Raw genomic sequence first — 18,593 nt, forward strand, 5'->3', positions numbered from 1 at the left:
GTCACTAAGACGGATATGGCTCTTTGATAGAACTATCATCTGATGAGCTCAAAATTCATCACTGAAGAGGACAGTCCATGCACACAACTATTTAATTAAAGTATCCATAAACACCAAGATGCCTAAAGGAAACTTTTTAAAATGAAGGCTTTGGAGGCCAATTTAATGTGAATCAATGCCATGCCGGGGAATATCTAACCGTAGTGACTGGCCAGACTCCTAACTTTCTCAGAAAGGGGTTGAAGATAAACTCTAATTAAGCTGATGTTATCTCTGCCCTACTCCGTTTAATCTGTGATCAACGCCAGAATTATGTATTTAGCATAACTTTGTATAAGACTTCTCATGATCTTTCTCTCTGTTGTTGACCAGTGGGAGGCCTCCCACCCATGCCTACTCAGCTCTCTATATACAGGTGAATGGCCGTGGTTATCGAATGTACAAAGGAACACAATGAATTGAAAGCACAGGACGAAACACTCAGGATCTAATGAAACGAGAGCACAGAAGAATAGTGCCAAATATAATGAAGCAGCAACTTAATGTAACAAAATAAAGTGAGAGAAAAAAAATTCAATGATGTAAACTGTAATGTTGTGCATCATATAAAATAATCAATTTGTCGCGTCTAAAACACAGTGGCAAACAAGAGACATAATATCTTGAAGATCGATTTTAGGGGCATAAACCAAGGATAAGATTTTTTCACTTTTGCAACAAAAGCAAGAAGTAAATAACTAATATAGGGTAGATTTTTGCCATATGCACAATCATTGTTTCAACCCATATACATTAAGTAGTGACCTGGCACCCCATTATTCAGAAAGGAACAATGCAGCCTGAAATTCATCTGGAGAATATGGGTGAATAGTGCAGTTGGCATAAGGAGTCCATCCTGCATTTGATCCTGCAATTAGGACGGACGCAGGTTGGCATGTGGTCCCTAGAGCATGAAGAGGACTCAAGGCGCCTGTGGCAATTGGAGGTGTGGCAGCAAATGGCAGATTAAGGAGAAGTAAAGGATCACTCTGCTTTGGGGGCATAAATGTCACGGGCCAAACAAGAGTATGATAGGAGGTCGAGCCCCCTATGGCCAAGGAATGTATGGAGAGTATATTGTGGGTCAGCTTCTATAAAACAGTTAAGGGTAGGGTCTTTGGTGTAGCCTTCACTGATCAGGAGGAAGGGGGCTCTATTTCAGTACAAATCATCTCCAAAGCCAGGGTGGGAGGTGTCAGAACCACTTTCAGAGGGTTACTGGGCATGCAGGAGCTACTAAGCCCAACCTTGGAGGTTGAGGCCTTTTACTCCTGATGTCCCGGGGTCAGACATACTATGGGTTCTGAGCAACTGTTCCAAGTACCGCTTCAATACTTGCATCTTAGTGGTAGCTCAGGCAGCCCAATGGTTCGTCTGGAGCATGAGAGTGAATAAGTAGATGCAGCTTTTACATGAGCACAAGCCTCAAAACACATTCAGCAACCCCAATAAATGATTGTCGTCAGACACTTGCTTTTATGAAAAAAAAAAGTAGTAATTATATATAAACACAAAGTGAAATGCGGCACACCACAAATAGCATACACATTCTTCATAAGGCTAGCTTTCTAGCATTGTCCAGATAAGATCGAGAGTCTGCTTCCCTATCTAAGGGCGGTGGTTATTCGCCCATTTTCATGTGGCTACATTCAGGGCTGGCCCCACTAGTTAGTACAAGTTTTAGAAGTTCCATAACAGCTTTTGAAAAGTCGAGGTCTCTCAGCATCCATTCAATTTCAGTTAGAGCAAATTCACCAGTGTCTTGGTTTCAGTCTTACCCACTCTTGTTGGTGTGGCAGTAAGGAAGGTCTGGATGCATGTCAGAGGTGAGCAGAAGCCTGGAAGCTGCAGGCGAGACAGCAGGAGTCCAAGGCTTGCCTCTTGTCATGCGGTAAGTCTTCCAGGGTTCTGCAGCAGGTCTTGGGTACTTCTGAGTTTGGGTGGTTGAATCGATGCTTTGCTTACATAGGTCACAACATGCTACTCTTCACAATAGCATACAACTGCAGGGTCCAGGGTGATGGCCTCTCTCTTCACGGTTACCCTGACCTGAAATACAGTGGTGGCAAACATGGACACACGGGGGCCAGCTGCTCCAGGCCATAGTACAGCAAAGGGTAAAGTCCTCTTTGTGGTACATCGATGCACCAGGGTGACGGCCCCACAATCTTCACTGCAGCCTCAACCTGGCATACATGAAGGGGGGTGGGGGTAAGAAACAGAAGCGATGGTCCTGATTTGGACAAAAAAACTCTACTTTCTCGATCCACTCGAGAAGATCTCGACTGGACCTCACTCCCACTGGGCACTCTACTCCTCCTCACAGGGTCCTCTGGTCTCAGCAGGCAGACAAATGCTGGTGAGTGGTATTAATTCTCCTGGGTGATGTCCCTTCTCCCAACAGGGACACCAGCAGATCTTTCATCCCCAGTCCTGGTCGGAGCGGGCAGAACTTGTGCAGAGCTTCTCCACGTTGATGTACAGCTTTAGTTTGACAAGTTTGGGTGGCTTAAGCTCCGCTTTTTATAATCTCTTTCCATTCAAATATGTGATTTAGTGTCTTAGTCTTGAAAGTTTGTGTTGTGGGGCTCACTTTGAAGTGCCCACTCCTCTTCGGTTTCCTTTCACCAGGAAGCAGTTGGTCTCAGCAGGAATTACCCCACTCCTGAAGACCCCCACAATGCAGGTCATAGGAGTGACTAGAGGTTCACACCTGGATACCAGCCTCACTCATATACCCCTATCAAAAGGTTACAAAGGCCCCCAGCCCTACTGTTTATTATTCCCTTTACAGCTCCATCCTCTCCCCGAGATGTGCCCAGGCCACACTGAACAGTGACCTTTCCAGAATCAAGGTCCCCTTTTCAAGTGCATAGGGAAGCTGGATTCTCCCTTCCTCCTTTGTGTGCCCCGTCTAGCTCTCACAAATGTAGCAATACACAAATCTGTCTGAAGGGATCATTCAACCTCTGCATGCCTTCCTCAAGGTCCTGGGCTTCCAATATGGAACCCACAGGCCTCCATGAATTGTCCACTAAAAGGCAAATATGCATACTCTGCACAGCGCTACATGCTAACACCATGGGTGAATTAAGAACACAGCGGTAGAGTTCTACATGGGCGGGCCTGCAGACCCCACCCCTGTGACACAGGTAAAGATGCCTGGTCACGCTTCTGATCATTATTACTAAAATACGGTACGCCACCACCACTGTGCTTCTGATACTTAACCCTTTGGTAAGTGCAGTAGCTCTTTCCCACTTATGATGGTAGTGCTTTGGGTGCCACTCCCAGACCAACAACACCACAATCCATCAGACAGGCCTAGGTCATGGTGCACATGCATGAGCCATGGTGGCCCATGACAGAAAAAATTGTGAGCAGACCTGTGAGATTACATGTGCGGACCAGGCAACTGGATGCTACAGGGCAGATAGCAGAGAGGCAAGAACGTATGCATCATTAAAATTGTACTTACCGGGTCTCTGGGAAAGCAGCACTTTTCTGTAAAAAAAATTATGTAGATCAACAAAAAGAGCACACATCGACGCAAGAGGGGAAATTGTGGTTAAAGTTCAAGCTGTATGGCTATGGATATGGCATTATACCTAAGAGAGAAAAGTGCAAAGTTCCTAGCTGTAGGAAAGGTAAGAGTGTAAGATAAACCCAGGGAGGACAAAGGAATTCCGTGGAGAAATATCTAAGGAGGTGTGTTAGGAGGGCAATGCAAAGCGAGTTGAAGATTGCCACTGCCATTTGCTGGGCCTTGGAGGCCACTGATTAGAATCTCAGCAGGGCCATTATATGAAGCTCCATATATAAATATAATAATACTTGAATTCATATGTGGGGTGTCCTTCACATCTCTGCCCACGAGGCAAACGTATACAATTTCGAGACATATGTTTAAGGCAAAAAGACGGGGGTGTGACACATTAAAGAGGCATTTTGTAAACGTCTATGTCTTAAGTCAAAAGCGCCATTTCACCCAATGGGTGCCGGTACTCACTTTGTACTGAAATCTCTCGCTTGACCAGAGGCCCAGGCCCCTGTGTCTTGGACTCCATATCAGACAGCAGGGGAGACATCTCAGTCATATCGCTGATTGGCGAGGGACTGCGGTCCCGGCTCCTGCGGTCCTGGCAGTATTTTGAGGGGTCACACTGCATTCGTTTGTGCTCAATGAAAGACAAGATGTGGCGGAGTGGAAAGGTGCATCTGCACTGCCCACAGGTCAGGAGGTCACTTTGCCCAGGGAAGTTGCCCGGCTTCTCCCACATGGCTGCTGTTACTGCTTCCATCTCACTCTCGTCTTCTAAAAAGCAAAATATAAGAAGAGTATTCAGTTTGAATCTTTAATGAAAATGTCACTTGCACTCACCTCTCTCTACGGCATGAGGAGAGTAGCCTACTTGCCTTCTCCTCATAGCTTAGAGAAGGGCAACATGCTGGCCGTTCCTGCCTTTCCACACGCCCCCTCTACCAAAGAGTCACCTCTAGGATGACCAGGGTGAAGAGCTTGGACTGACTGCCCCAGTGCTACTCGCCTTTCAGAGAACCAGCCTTCTGGTAAGTCACCCCATATGTACACTTTCTTCCCAACACACCAGAGGCAGGCGGATGGAGGTGCAGCTCGCTCTATGTGCACTCAGGACATGCAGAGGAAGAGAGAGACAAGACAAGGATAGAGAGGAAGGAGATGAATTGGGAGACATGCAAATGGATGAACTTCAGAAAGATGTGTGGAGAGAAAGGACGTTGGTGACTACGGAAGACTGCACAGAAAAATGGAGTTCAATGTAAAATGGGAGAAAAAAAACCTCAGTTAACAAGCTTTGGTAAAGCCACTATTTCCTTGTTTTCTCAGTTTATGGGTTTGTTATTGTGTGATCAATCTGGATGCACTGACAGAAAAAATTGCTGGGGGAACAAGCACACATAACGCATGTCCGTAATAACATAGGCCTCGCCTGTTACGTTTCTGTGGCCACGTCCCTTTTAAAGAGCATCCATCTTTTTCATCCCACTGAAAACACTGAGCATGTGCGATATCAGACTGCCCTCTAATTCCAGTGTGATGTAACAAAATATACATTAAACACCAGCTTCCCAGTCTTTGGCGTCTAAGCCTACACAGCCCAGAAGGCATTAGGTTATCATATGGAAGCTGAAGAGGTCCATGAATACAAGTAGCGAAGTGGCCATCCCACACGAAAGATACTACCGGCATCAGTACCATTAAAACGTGAAATTGATCTCCCTTTTGAGGCACAAAGTAGAGCTCATGACACCACCTGCTTTGGCTTCCCTGACATATCATCCTGCTGGTTGTTCTACCAAAAAGACCTTACCTACTATGTTCTCCTTGCCTGGAACCAAGTATATAATAAATGCTGCAGACCTGGACACCATCATCATTATTTATAGGAAGCCACGGGCCCTCCGTAGTATAACGCAGAAATATTGATTTTACTGGGATAAAATACAAATGCTGTTTAGTCTGGCTATATATGTGTACGTGTGTATATATATATGTGTGTGTATATATGCAGCACTTTCTCACATTGGTGGTGTATACGCACAATACAGCTCCAAAAATACTAAAAATACAATAAATACACTGATTTTGTTGTGGACACTAATAGCTATATCATCGTTAGACTTGATTTGCATATCTCACGAAATGTGGTGCACTGGAAGCTGAAGTCCTCTTTCGATAGTTGTCCGTGTGGCACAAGCTCCTAACACTGGTTCTATTCTTCCTTACAATTCACAATGACTGACTGACTTAATGAGTTGCAAGCGTATCATACTATCCGGTTATGTACACTGAACCTCCTCACACTGTTCACCCTCGTGCCCTGAACGTCTTGCACTCTGGGCCAAGTATAACACGCTCATCACACTTCCTCTCAATATTCTTGGGAGGGGGAAGACAAAGAAAAAGCCATCTCACAATCACAACCAATGGAGGGGCTCCTCTTCCAGGTACTGCACCCCCACTATCTGTAGGTGCCACCCATAGGCTGTCTTGGCAGCTCCTGGCATCCTGTGATCATCTGACAGAGGCCTTATGGAGAGGGCTGCGGTGCTCCGAGTGTCCCACGTGGGTAAGAGCTGAACTCCCATGGGATTCATCTACACAGCTTGGCCCTTTCAGCTCTCATCTTTGTTGCCTTATTATCCCCTAAAAACATGGTGGCAGGGAAAACCCAGGTACCCACCTATCCCAGCTCCTCTCAAATCGCACTCTGCTTGGTGTCCAACTTTACTTTTTTATTTTTTCCTACGGCGTTTTCGCGTCTGTCCAGACTACAACTGAAAAACACGAACGAGCTTACTCCGCCACGTCTTTTCTATAGATTGGTGGCTGCACGTTTTTAACTCCTTGAGTTCCGCTTTTACTTCAGACTTTATTTGCCTAATTTGAAAGCACGGTGAGAAATGTCCTTAAGCTGGACCACACGTCAGACCCATGGGTGCCGACATGTGCCCGCAGCTGTGCTGCGCACCTGTGGGAACAGAGGCCAGCTGCCCCTCCCTGGGCGGGAGTCCCCGGCTCTTAACGACAAGGTGCTGCCTCGCCATCACCAACGGCCGCTTGGAGCCTGGCCACACCACTTCTGCTGTGAAGCCCACAAGCCTGAGAACAAGGGAGCAGCTGGCGCAGGTGGGGCTAGGTGTGGGCCTGCTCGCGCATTCTTGGCAGCCGGCCACCAGAATGGCCTTTAGGCGTTCGACGCACTCATCATAACAAGATGGATCGAGATGATAAACCTTCCAGAACAAACACCCAGTGTCTCGGGGCTGGGCGGGAGGGCAGCGGCACACAGCTGCATTGCTAGCGCTCAGACAAAAGAGTGTTCTGGTCCGGCCCGGGTGGAACCGCCCACTCGGTGCCCAGCTGCCAACAAATTGGAGGGAAGCAAGGCTACCTGAACCCAGGTGAACCGCCCAACGCAAAGGTCGAAACAAAGCCGCACCTTTTCGTTCGGGGGCTTCTAGAAGACTCTCTCCAGGGCAAGGGCCGTGCTAAAAGATTAGATGCAAGAGACCAGGGAGACTCGCCCCTCGGCAATGTGCGCAAGGAAACTATACGGCCTAGTTTCCAGACCCAAGAGAGAGCGGAATTGCAGAGGTGCATGGGCTGACCAGGCCCAAAGGCACCTCTCTTAGACCCCATGAAGGTCAAGGAGGGTAAGGACGAGCAACCTGCACAATTCCATGGTTGGGCGGTGCAGCAATTAACTCTCATCGCAGACTGTGGGAGTTCAATGGGAATTTAAGAAGGACAATACCAGTGCACGAAGCCTGCCTGCTTCCAAGTTGTACTGGGAGAGGGCTGGACCAAGCCAAAGAAACGACCTACGCACACAAATAAATAAAAACAGTTTCATAGTGGTCTATTTTCGACAAGATGCGATATTTCCAGCTCTTGGAGAGAAGGCAGGCATTCGGTTTCACAAGACCTCTGCCTTGGTGCATCAATCCGCCGAGTTCCCTTTAGCGTCCTAAGTACTGGCCGAGTGAAGGGATAACAACTTCAGTTAAGCATAAGCACCAGACAATGGCCGTGTAGTTCCAGGGATTTATAAGGGAATTAATCTATCTCCTGTGTACGTGACAGGGATGGCTGCACTTGCATCTATGTCATTGTAATATGTAAAAACAACAAAGGTGATAAAAACTACGGCCACAAAACAGAAAATATCTGAATGGAGAGTTTCTCCAGGCATAGTGGATAACAGTGGTGGCTGCAGTTGATGGAAGAAGTCCATCAGATTAGCAAAGAGATGCAATTAAGCTAGGAGCTGTAAAAAAACGTCAGAAGTGCAAGTTCACACAGAAGGGTATCTTGGCACTGAATAACAGATGCTTATTATCACCCATCTCAATAGTGCTCATTTTATTGACCCCAGAGGATGAAAGGCTGAGCAGACCCGTCAGGATTTGAACTTGTGACCATGAGGTGAAACACAGGTCCCTGCAGTGTACACATTAGTCCACTAAGACACCAGACTTGGCCTAATCGATCGAGCTTAGTATCATCCGCTTATATGATATTAAAACTATAACGCCATATCATTCAGTAATGTATAGGTTGAACAAGTATGGCTCAACAAGGAGCCCTGTGGCACCCCCTGTGACAGTGGAACAGCCTGTGAGTGGAAAGGCTTCTGTAGAACCTGAAAAGTTTCGCCCTGCAGAAAGGACGCCATCCATTTTAGAGCCGTATAACCGATCCCGTATTACCACAGCTGCTCTAATAAGCGGCTTTGAGATACGGTATTGAAGGCTGGACTCCGATTCAACAGCAGCAGAGCTGCCGTGTCACCCCGAACCATAATCTGGTGCATGGACTCAGAGGCCTGCAAAAGGCCAACTCAGTACTGTCTGGAGGTCTAAAATGCGCCTGAGTTCTATGCAGAAGATACTTTTCCTCAATAAATCCTGAGAGCTGCCAATTGATGTATTTTTCAACCACTTTCGAAAGGAATGGAAAAAGAGAAATCGGCCTATAGTGCTCAGGCTTACTGGGATCAAGAGAAGGCTTTTAGGCAGTGGAACCACAGAAATCTCTATCTCAGCTGGACTTAGGCCACACCAGAGTTATTAAGAAGATCTCTGAATACAGGGAGAAGTTCATCCACTCCACCCCCCAAGATGCCAGGAGTGGCGGGATAGGAGGGAGAGCCAGACTTAACCGAGAACATGCAAGACTGTTGCTCATCCAGCTCACTGGTTAAAACTGAAGTAATCTGTTACAGTCTGTCACCCACTAGTTCACTTAAATGATAAAAAAAAATGGGGTCAAGCGTATGCCCACACCTCAGGAGACTAGCCGCAGTAGCTGAAGGGCTGCTAAGTCGCGACTAGTGCCAAGGTCCTAGGGAATGATGTATCCTCAAAATGAAGATTGAGGTCCCCTACCATAGTAAAATTGTAGTAGTGTAGAACCAGCGGGAACAAAACGTCAACCAAGGAAGGGATAACGCTAGAAGCTGGACCTGGCAGTCAATAAATCAAAATCCCAGAGATCGTGAAATTACTCAAACAAGCGAGGGTAAAGAAGCTGCCTCGCCGCCAGCTACAGTTAATTCTGTGAAATTACACAACAAGGACTGTTGAAAAAGAAAACTATGCCCCCACACCGTTGGGCTTGCCCGTCTAATCAAACTATTGCATACCCTGATTGCATACCCTGAACAGATAGCTATCAGAATGTCCGGCTCAGAGTTTTCACAGAACCAAGTTTCAGGCGGAAAAACTGCACTTGGTGCATAGTCAAGAGATAAAATCTGATCATTCGAGCTTAATAATTGTCAGAGAGCGACAGTTAAGGGACTAGAAAAGGGCTTTAAACGCATGAGATGGTAACCCCACCCTTAAATTAAAGGTTAAAACAGACGACATCTTGGTGCTCACCTTAAGACCAGAGGTTGATACACCAGGGGGCGCTAAGTCACAGCCCTCACACGCTAGGACTTAACCATTCACTTCAAGTGTCTGGTGGCAAGCATGAGGGATCCTAGGTGCTATCTTCCTGAGTTCCAGGACGAGTACTACTTGGCTGCTAAAGCCGCAAAGCCAGAGCTCCTAGGCCCTGGCGTCATTCTGGTGCCAACGGGCATAGATGGGCTCGCCTTAGGCATGTCAGATAGCATCATTAAGTAGCCTTCCTCTAAAGGGGGCATGGTCCAAGCAGCCGGAATAGATATGACAGTACTACTATGGACACTTGTTGGTTGGCCTTTCCATGCTATAATTCACTTCACATTGCTATCATTTCACGGTGACATCAGAAGGAGACTCCCATATCACCAGCCATCAATTTCATGTGGCGTCATCGCTTTATGTAGCGTATGGACCATTCAGACTGTGACAAGGAGACGGGCAGAGCTAGATGGGGGTCATCACTCGGTGCAATACACGTGGATCTGGTAAATCTCTGAAGTGTAGAGTATTCATCTATGTGTGCCGGGTTAAACCAATCCTCTGGCATCATCAGCAGCACTTCAAAAGGTTACAGATTGAAGATTAGCCACTGGGCAGAGGGCACACGCTGAGTATTAACATAATCACTTATAATTGGTATATTCTGACTTTTTTAATCTTTAAATGGATAGAAACACACGAGACCTCAGAGGGGGCCTCAGCAAAGGGCTTAAAGTGTTTGTGCAAAGCATAAGAAACAAAAAACCTCAATTTTAAGGAGAAACCTGGACTCTCGAGTTGTACAGGAAGTGAACACTTTCAACATAAAAAAAACAGCGATGGTTGCTGGCCAGGAGACAAGGAAAGCATTGGCTCCATGGACACCCCCTTCCCGCACACCTGCCTGGGTGTGGTGGAAAAATGTGCCGGGGAGGCAGCGAGGAAGATTCTCACATTGGACTTGTTTGTGTCCATGGGCAGGGACACACCTTCACAGGCTCGGCCCGTCAAGTCCTCAACTGTCAGACAGCAGGGCCTGCCAAAGGTGTGCTCAGGCACGCCACCGCAGGACCAGCCCGGGCGGAAAGCAGGTGTTGCACATCAGAGCTGGGCGCTCGCCAGGAGACTGGCCTCAGTACCTGAAGTCGTAAACAGGCAGCAATGGGAAGGCTTGTACTTGTGCCAGAACCCCACGGGCTCTCCAGGGATCATCTGTCACCGAGTCCTGCAAAGCTGCACTTGGCCCATAGAGCAGACAACAAAAGAGGCGCCCTGCTTCTGGGGCGATTGATTGGGCAGTGATGTGAAAAGACAGTCAAGGGACCATGGTATGGTCTACTAGGGTTTTCAAATGCATCTCATTTGGAGGAGGACGTAGAAATCATAATACAGAATTTAAGCCACTTACATGATGGTGTGAAATGAGATCACCAGCTCTAACTGGGACTGCAAGAATATGGCTTACACGTGTCTCCTGCTTCCCTGGTGAAGATGCTGCGCTGCTTTGGCACTGGATGAATCTGTCGGGTTGAACCATGATGAAGCCAGGGTTTCAGATCCCCAGCCATTTTAAAGAACCTCAGATTCTGTGCCACGGGCTGATGTGTTAAATCCGTCCTTAATCTCTAGGGCCGGATATGGTCCAGACACGCTAACGGGAAAGCTGCAAACAGACCTGCTTGAACCGGCAGGGTTACAACAGGCAGTATATGCAAAGCCTTTAAATACAGAATTCACACTGTATGATGCTTCCACCTTCTGGAGAGAATCTGGAAGCCGTGTACTGTCCAGTGTGTGATTGTGTTTTTTGGCTTTGTTGGTGGCATCTAACCCTTGTAATTTAATTGTAAGCCCAACCATTTTTTCCACAACATATCAAGGTGGTAACTGCACCAAAAATACTGACAAAAAATATATATATATATAAATCGAGCACAGAAAACTTTTACTGATCGTTTGGTCAAAACTTCAACATTTCAGAATTACTAACTGTGAAAAAAAAATTACATTAAGAAAAAACGGAAAAAACACCAACATCTTAATTAGCACTAGCCAAATGTAGACAGAGTGACCACATGCTGAAAATGGACACTGGTTGACACAGACCAGCCACTAATGCTCTGGAGATAGAATTTGATGTTGTAGTGTCCTGAGAGTTAACTGAGAGACAGCCTCTCCCACAACACCAAACTCATACAAGAAAAAAAGTCTTGCGTTATGGTAGGAGACCTGCCAAAAACAGCGGAGAGTAGGTGGAAGCATCAGACTGTGACTATGTATGTCACTATAAGAGACACATGTTTTTAACATGGGCTTCGAAATTGTGGAAAAAGAAAAGACAGCTACTCTAGAGACTCTAGTATTTTACCCATAAAATATTTTGTTTAGTATAATGTGTCCGTCATGCCAAGGAACTACCTTGTATTGCATAGATATGTGTATGACTGTTGTAGGTCAAAACAACAGGATCCTACCACCAACTAATACCGTAGCCAACCAAGAGTACACGTATGTATACCACTGGCAACTACCAAGGGACCGCAAGACAGTCTAAGTGTGCTACCCCTAAACCAGCTAACAGGTAATTCACCCAATCGCACCACAAGGGCCCAGCAAACAGTATTTTCCCATCAATGAACCATAACCAGGGCACTAGAATTATACGGTAGGGTAGCGCCAAATTATGCGGCAGGGTTGACTAAATTATGCGGCAACAAAAGACAAATTATTCTGCATAACGCTGCACATTTTGCATTGTATTTCTACATAATTTTTACTGCATAATGCTGCACATTTTTTATTGTATTTCTTCATTATTTTGCCATCTTTACACATGGTAATACTGTCCGGGGAAAGATTTCACCTCATTAGTACCAGTTTAACAACCAAATGCAAATAAGCAACTGAAAGATGACTAGTTAACCATTGCAAAGCACCCTTGACTGAGCATGAACATGTCACTGTGTTTTCAGTTACTTTTGATCAGTTTAAGCGAGAAACTTTTTTTATGCTAAAATCTGTGGATTATACATAAAATGATGGATTATGTGGCAAACAAGTCAAATCCATAATTATGCAAAAAAAAGCTGCTGCCACAGAATCGCAGAATTCCAGTGGCCCTGCCAATAACAGCCTTGGACCAAACCTACTGCGTACTGGATTAGATTAGCCACAACAGTCATGTCACAGCTCACATAAAACCATTTGTATCACTAGAACAAGCCCTGCACCCTCATTAGCTCATCACTAAGCAATTCCACCAACACCCATGTCAAACAAATAACTGCACACATCGTGCGACAGACAATTCACATCACTGTCCCCTGCTTTTACGGAGGAGAATTATCCCGACACGGTGGAGCTCTCAACCATCAGATACTCCTCTGCTGGGCATGTATCCTATCTTTTATACGTCATCAACTCCCTCTTCCTCTGAATCATCCTTTACTTCACCCAGCTCTACTTCCTTCATTACTGTACTCCACTTCCTTCTCCACAGTACATACTGCTGCTCACCATCCTCCACCTGCCCCTCATTATTTACCACAATTTCTGCAGCTCCATTTCCACATCACAGGCCAGCCAATTCCTGGCCTGCTCGTCAAACTGAATTGCTCTCTCTCTCTCTCCACTTTATCCCTGTACCGTGACCCATCCCTTGTATTCCTCCTCACCTGGTATGCATATTGCACTTGTTATTCCCATCCACTCAGGTCACTGTACCCAATGTTGTCCCCTACCAGTTCCTCCACCAGTTTACTGTCTTGCATGGGTGTGCATCTCTTCCCCATTCATGTAACCATCTTCTGAATGGATAAGGAAACGTTTCCAGAGCAGAGGTGCTGAAATCAAATGTGTGACTGCAAATCATATGCCAGAAGTAATGGCACTGAAGAGCTGTGAGGCTGGGGTGACCTGGACATCTTATGTCCTGCTCCTGTGCAGCATACTCTTCCTCTGGCCTATGCGCCAATCTTTCTAGGCCAAGCATCTCTACCCCACTCCCTTCTCCCCATAACTGCAACCACGTCAGTCAGTATCTAGTACCAGTCTTTATTGCCCCAGACCATTTAACCCTTTTTCCTCCATTGTTCATATAGCCGCAGACTTTTCCCAAGAGACGTACACACATGCTTCTCATTTTCCCAATCCCACTCTTCTTACTATTATGGTTTAGGTAGCTCTTACCCTCATCCCACTGAACCCCACCACATTCAGCGCACACACCTCACTACATAGATGTCAACTAATCCCAAATCATAAACATGCTAGTCCGCCAGTGCTTAATTTCAGACAACAGCACTAATCATACAGGGACTTGTGGACACATAATTGTAATGGGAAATGTAACGAAACGCCTTGGCACGGCTACTCCGATTTGCTGTGGGAACAAGACAGGCTGAAACTCCCCACCTGAGTGTATTCGTTCAACAGCTGTGTCATTTATACTTCTTCTAGTTCTGATACTCCCTTCCCTCGTATCTCAGTTACCGCACCACTCTTCCTTCTGCCCAGTAGGTTTACCAAGTACCACTTCTCATGCTTAGACATTTACGTCCATGCTAATAATTGAGGAAGTGAAACTGCAAGCAAAAGAATGCAAAGTGGTGTTGATTAAAAAGTCAGGAAGTGGCGAAGTATTACGCGACAGACACGTGGTCATTTCCAATTCTTCCATCGCAATCAAACCACTCCGTCACCAACCTACCTCTCCTCCTGTCTAGCCCTGCCCCCCACCTCTCCTCCTCGGTGCATCAACCCCTTTTCTCTTCAACCGTCTGAGCCCGTATCCGTTGTCAAATTTCTCCCTCGGGCACCGTGTCCCTCATTCTCCTCTATATACTCCCCTCTCTCTTCCAGTTCCAGTGCATGGACCTCCTCTTTCAATTACCCTCTTCGTGGACCCCAGTCCATGTGTCCGTGTATCCAATTAATTTATCCATGCGCCGCTACAGCCCTTCTCCTGTTCTTGTCTCCCGGCTCCGCATCTCAACAACCAGAAGCATAAGCCCCTCCTCTTTCCGCCTCCTTCCTCAGAGGGCCTCCTCCCCAGTCCCTGCCCCGGCCTCGGCCCTTGCTTCAGACACGGACACATGGCCGAGCACCCCCTCCCGTGCTGCTCAGATTAGATAAGGAACTAGATTCTTACTCACGAGCAGACCTCTCTTCCGGAAGGTCCATCCAGTAGCGCACAAGGCGCAGGGCGGGTGCCAGAACACACCGACGGGTATGTACTACTGCACGAGCGCCATGGGTTTATTCTGCTGAACGTACGTAGGCAGGGACACAAGTGGTGACAGCGTGGTAAACACGCAGCATGTGCTTGCAACTACCGTACAGCTACCATGCCGAGACAAAAGTGTATTACTAGTATGCAAACCAAGTGGTAATAAGGCAGGTGCATGCACACCGTGTATATGGTAGTAAATACATGCCATAGTGCGTTCCAAGTACGCACACTGTGTTTACACTGTGGGACACACACTGTGCCTAATACAATGCACACGCAAAATCAGAGTGTATATATAGAGTGTGTATTGTGATGGACTCATGCCATGCGGCGAAACGGGTGCAGAGACACAGGTGTAGCTACACCGTGTTTATATTACTGTATGCAAACCAAGAACACCGCCGCTCTCATAACCTGTATACGGATCTAGGAGGAAGTGCAGGAGAAGTATAGAGGTTCTCTTCTACCAAGATGCCCATTCGCATACACGTTTGCTGTCTTGACTCTGACATATTTTGGGCTGAGCCGCATTTGAAGTCAGGCTGATGTAGGCGGTTGTTCAGGAAGGCCACGGTTAAAAAGAGCGCAGGCATACAGGAGCATTATATCAACATTTGAAGAATCGCCTGTAAAGGTTTTTGTTGATGAACGTGAACTCCTAGGGCCTCTCTTAAATTGTTATCAAGAGTGATGTAAACCTCATTTGAGAATGGAAGGGCCCATGGGTGAAAGGAACTCTCGTGATGTGTTTTGTTTCCTTTGGACAATTGAAAAAGACAAAAATCACACACTCAGTTAATACTCATAAACACACACTAGGTTGTAAGAATGTGTACGCATTATTTCGGCACTCCAGAGAAGAAAAAGGTGTGAACATGTATGACCATGTTAATGTACATACAATTTGCACTGATGCAAGCACTCGCACATACACTGTATTAAATGTATAAAGCGTTGAATACACACCAGGCAATAACAGGAGCACACGTATACTCTGTAAATATTATGGTATTCAGAGACACAAACATCATGCAAAAAAGATTCATACGATGGGTATATTATAAATCCAAAACACAGTCAATGTTCTGAGGATCATCCACCTTGTGTGCATGGGCTGTTATCCACTGAGTAGGCTGTTATCATATACATATACACAATGGAACGACACAAATAGCAATGTGCGTTTATACCACTACAAGGACACCATGTATTTAAAGGGTAACAGTGTGCTAATACTTCCCAACGAGCACCATGTTGTAATCTTTTGAGCTAATGCATCCTCCCCATTGTTGTTCTCTTCCTTGCTGCTCAGCCAATAGTGAGGTCACTGGGATGTTGAGAGTGTTTGTGCTTGAGGGAGAATCAGTTAGAGGGATGAGCAAGCAGCAAGGAGGCTGCTCCTGGTGGGGCATAATATCAATCTTACCATCTTCCTGTAACCTGTAACTGAAGCTGTGACCTGAAGAATAAATCCATAACCGTTACCTAAATGGCCGGTCTACATGGCCTACCTTGTTTTAACACTCCATCAGGTGATTGACATACGTATTATGTGTTCATAATACTGTATCACAAGTGTGCCAACTGTTTTATCACTGATCGTGCACCACACCATGACACCAATGCATTTTTATGCCTTTTAACACACAAACCAATGACACATCAACAGCAATACTCTCCTACTCAGCCTTTAATGGTATTCCTTCAAAAAAGTTGCTAAAGTCCTTAACTGCACCCACTTTAACACCCTTGGGCGTAACAGCTACCATCTCCCCGGCCCCTCTTTTTAATACACTTAAAAATAACACCTCGATGAACTCTAAATGTCAATTTGCCTTTACTGCACCCCAAGATTGAGGGCTCTGCCACTCAGTATATATAAACCCTCTCTTGACCGCCCATTGAGCGGTGTAGCTGCTGGAATCATCTAATCTACATCACTGTTTACCAAAACACTGGTGGTCTGATTCAGATCACTCCGTATGGATGATACATTCAGATCAGTAACTAACATCCATCAATTCAACCACCAACGTTCAACTCTTCGCTGACTACCTCTTTATGAGAAACACACGTGTATTTCCTACATGGGTGTCAACCTAAACAAATCAATGTATACCATGTCAACAATGAAGGCTCTACACAAGGGTTACGAAGCCACTTACTCCTCTGGATGGAAATGCACAAAATGCAATTGGCCTCTGGAACAATCTTGCAGTAAAAATGCAAATACAATTTGAAAAGGCTTGACAGTTGAATTAGGCCAAATCAGGTCTGAAAAACATTTTAAAATCGATCTTCGGATAACTCTTGAAAGTGCATGTGTGTAAAGTATCTCTCCTCCGTGAACTGCATCCTTGCTCTCTCTCAAGTTAACAGCAAGATTCTGAGGAGGATGCGTGTCAGGCATCCATCCATACGATCACCGGAGTGAGAGGTCAGACAGCAGGCGGTTTCACTTCAGGTCACACTCGACCTAAACCAGGCACTGATGTAGCTGAATTCATACATATGTACAAATAAACTCTAGATATCCAGAGCGCTCGATCTGTGTGAAGGGAACATTCGAAATTCTGAAACGCATCACTCCATTCCACGAGGGCACGATACAACGATCTCTCGGCACCCAGGACACGTGTCAGGTGCTGCCCACTCTCTGGACGCCGTCTTGGGCATTTAGAGGGAGGTATCGCTAAACTGACAGCTTATCAGCCAAATAAAGGACAAAGAGGGGTTGGTAAACAAATCTCGTTACCCAAGAGAAAGAACTTAAGAGTTACCCCTCAACCCTTCCCCACGTTATCTGACGCGCCCCCTCGCAATGTCCGGCCTGTCCACGCCCCCTCTGCAGCGCAACACCACCATGCTACTAACCCGTGAGGGAACCGCGGTGCTGCGGGTTGCTGCCTTGCTTCCTCCGGGACATGCTGGGCTTCCGACGTCCCGTCAGGATACCAACGCCACCTCCTTTCACTGTGCCCACGATCGCCAGGTTCAAGGTAGCACAAGCCAGAGGGCGGGCTCCAGGCGTGGCTAGGGGGGGGGAGGCGGAGCATTGAACGAAGAAGCTGAATCCGGAGGAAAACGAGGCGTTGCCTTTAATGGTAATGGGCGGGCTTGAAAGAAGCGCGCTCTGAGAAAGGTTGTAAAAGGGCGTGGCCTGTAGACCGTACTCGCCTGGACGCTTGTTTCACGTGCGGCTTTAAAAAGAGGCGGGGCCCCGAGAACGGGGATTTGCTGCGAAGGAGGCAACGCTACAAGGAGGGGTGGAGCCAAAGGGAGTGTTCGGCCGGAGGAGGCGGGGCCTACCTTCAGGTTCAAGGGCGCAACGGTGCTTTACTTCAGAGGAAAGACCTGGCGGCGGGGCGGGCCCACTTAAGCGTAGAGTTGGGACGACCTACTAGCTACGACGTCATATCAAGGGTGGTCCGTAAAGGAGAAGGCGGGGCCTGCTGTGCAGTGGCCAGTGCAAAGAGAGCTTGAGAAAAGACGGACGGGAAAGAAGGAAGCTTTTTGTGCTGGCAGTTTCCGCATATCTCGTACGAGTCTGCTCTTCTAGTGATAAGATCCATGTGGCCTTTATGCAGGTCGTCAGTTTTTCAATTACTAAGCTCTCGTACATGAAGGGAGTGAGAAAGAAGATGAGCCCTGGGTAGATAGCCGGATGTTGGCTAGCGCGGTGGACGCGAAAAGAAGGAACCGGGTTCGAGTCTCGGCAGGGACGCTAAACTTACTGTGATTCTGGGTAAATACACATTCGTCCCCCTGCCTTGCAAAACGAATGTATCAGTCTGTAATGCACCTGTTGCTCACGTACAGCGGTTGATTTCTCGCTATATTAAAACAAAAAAAAAGGAGGGTTGGCTTCGTAGTGTGTGAGCTCTTAATT

At 46.7% G+C, this 18,593-nt stretch overlaps 1 protein-coding gene across 2 annotated transcripts in view; it reads right to left on the bottom strand.

Annotated features, from left to right (window-relative positions):
• LOC147692132 (B-cell lymphoma/leukemia 11B-like) overlaps positions 1 to 17,733 on the bottom strand; it is a 75,974-nt gene extending 58,241 nt beyond the window's left edge. Inside the window, exons 1-2 of one of the 2 annotated variants that reach the window (XM_086938433.1) lie at positions 17,579 to 17,733; positions 4,049 to 4,354 (exon numbers count right to left, since the gene is read on the bottom strand). In XM_086938433.1, the coding sequence (XP_086794559.1) occupies positions 4,049 to 4,354; positions 17,579 to 17,630 (358 nt within the window). In that variant the 5' untranslated portion in view covers positions 17,631 to 17,733. Of the gene's footprint in view, positions 1 to 4,048; positions 4,355 to 14,365; positions 14,490 to 17,578 lie in introns of those variants that run through there. The other variant, XM_086938434.1, reaches the window with a different exon arrangement.
• Positions 17,734 to 18,593: the final 860 nt, after the last annotated feature.

Source organism: Lissotriton vulgaris, chromosome 9 (assembly GCF_964263255.1).
Source record: "Lissotriton vulgaris chromosome 9, aLisVul1.2, whole genome shotgun sequence".
Classification (NCBI taxonomy): domain Eukaryota; kingdom Metazoa; phylum Chordata; class Amphibia; order Caudata; family Salamandridae; genus Lissotriton; species Lissotriton vulgaris.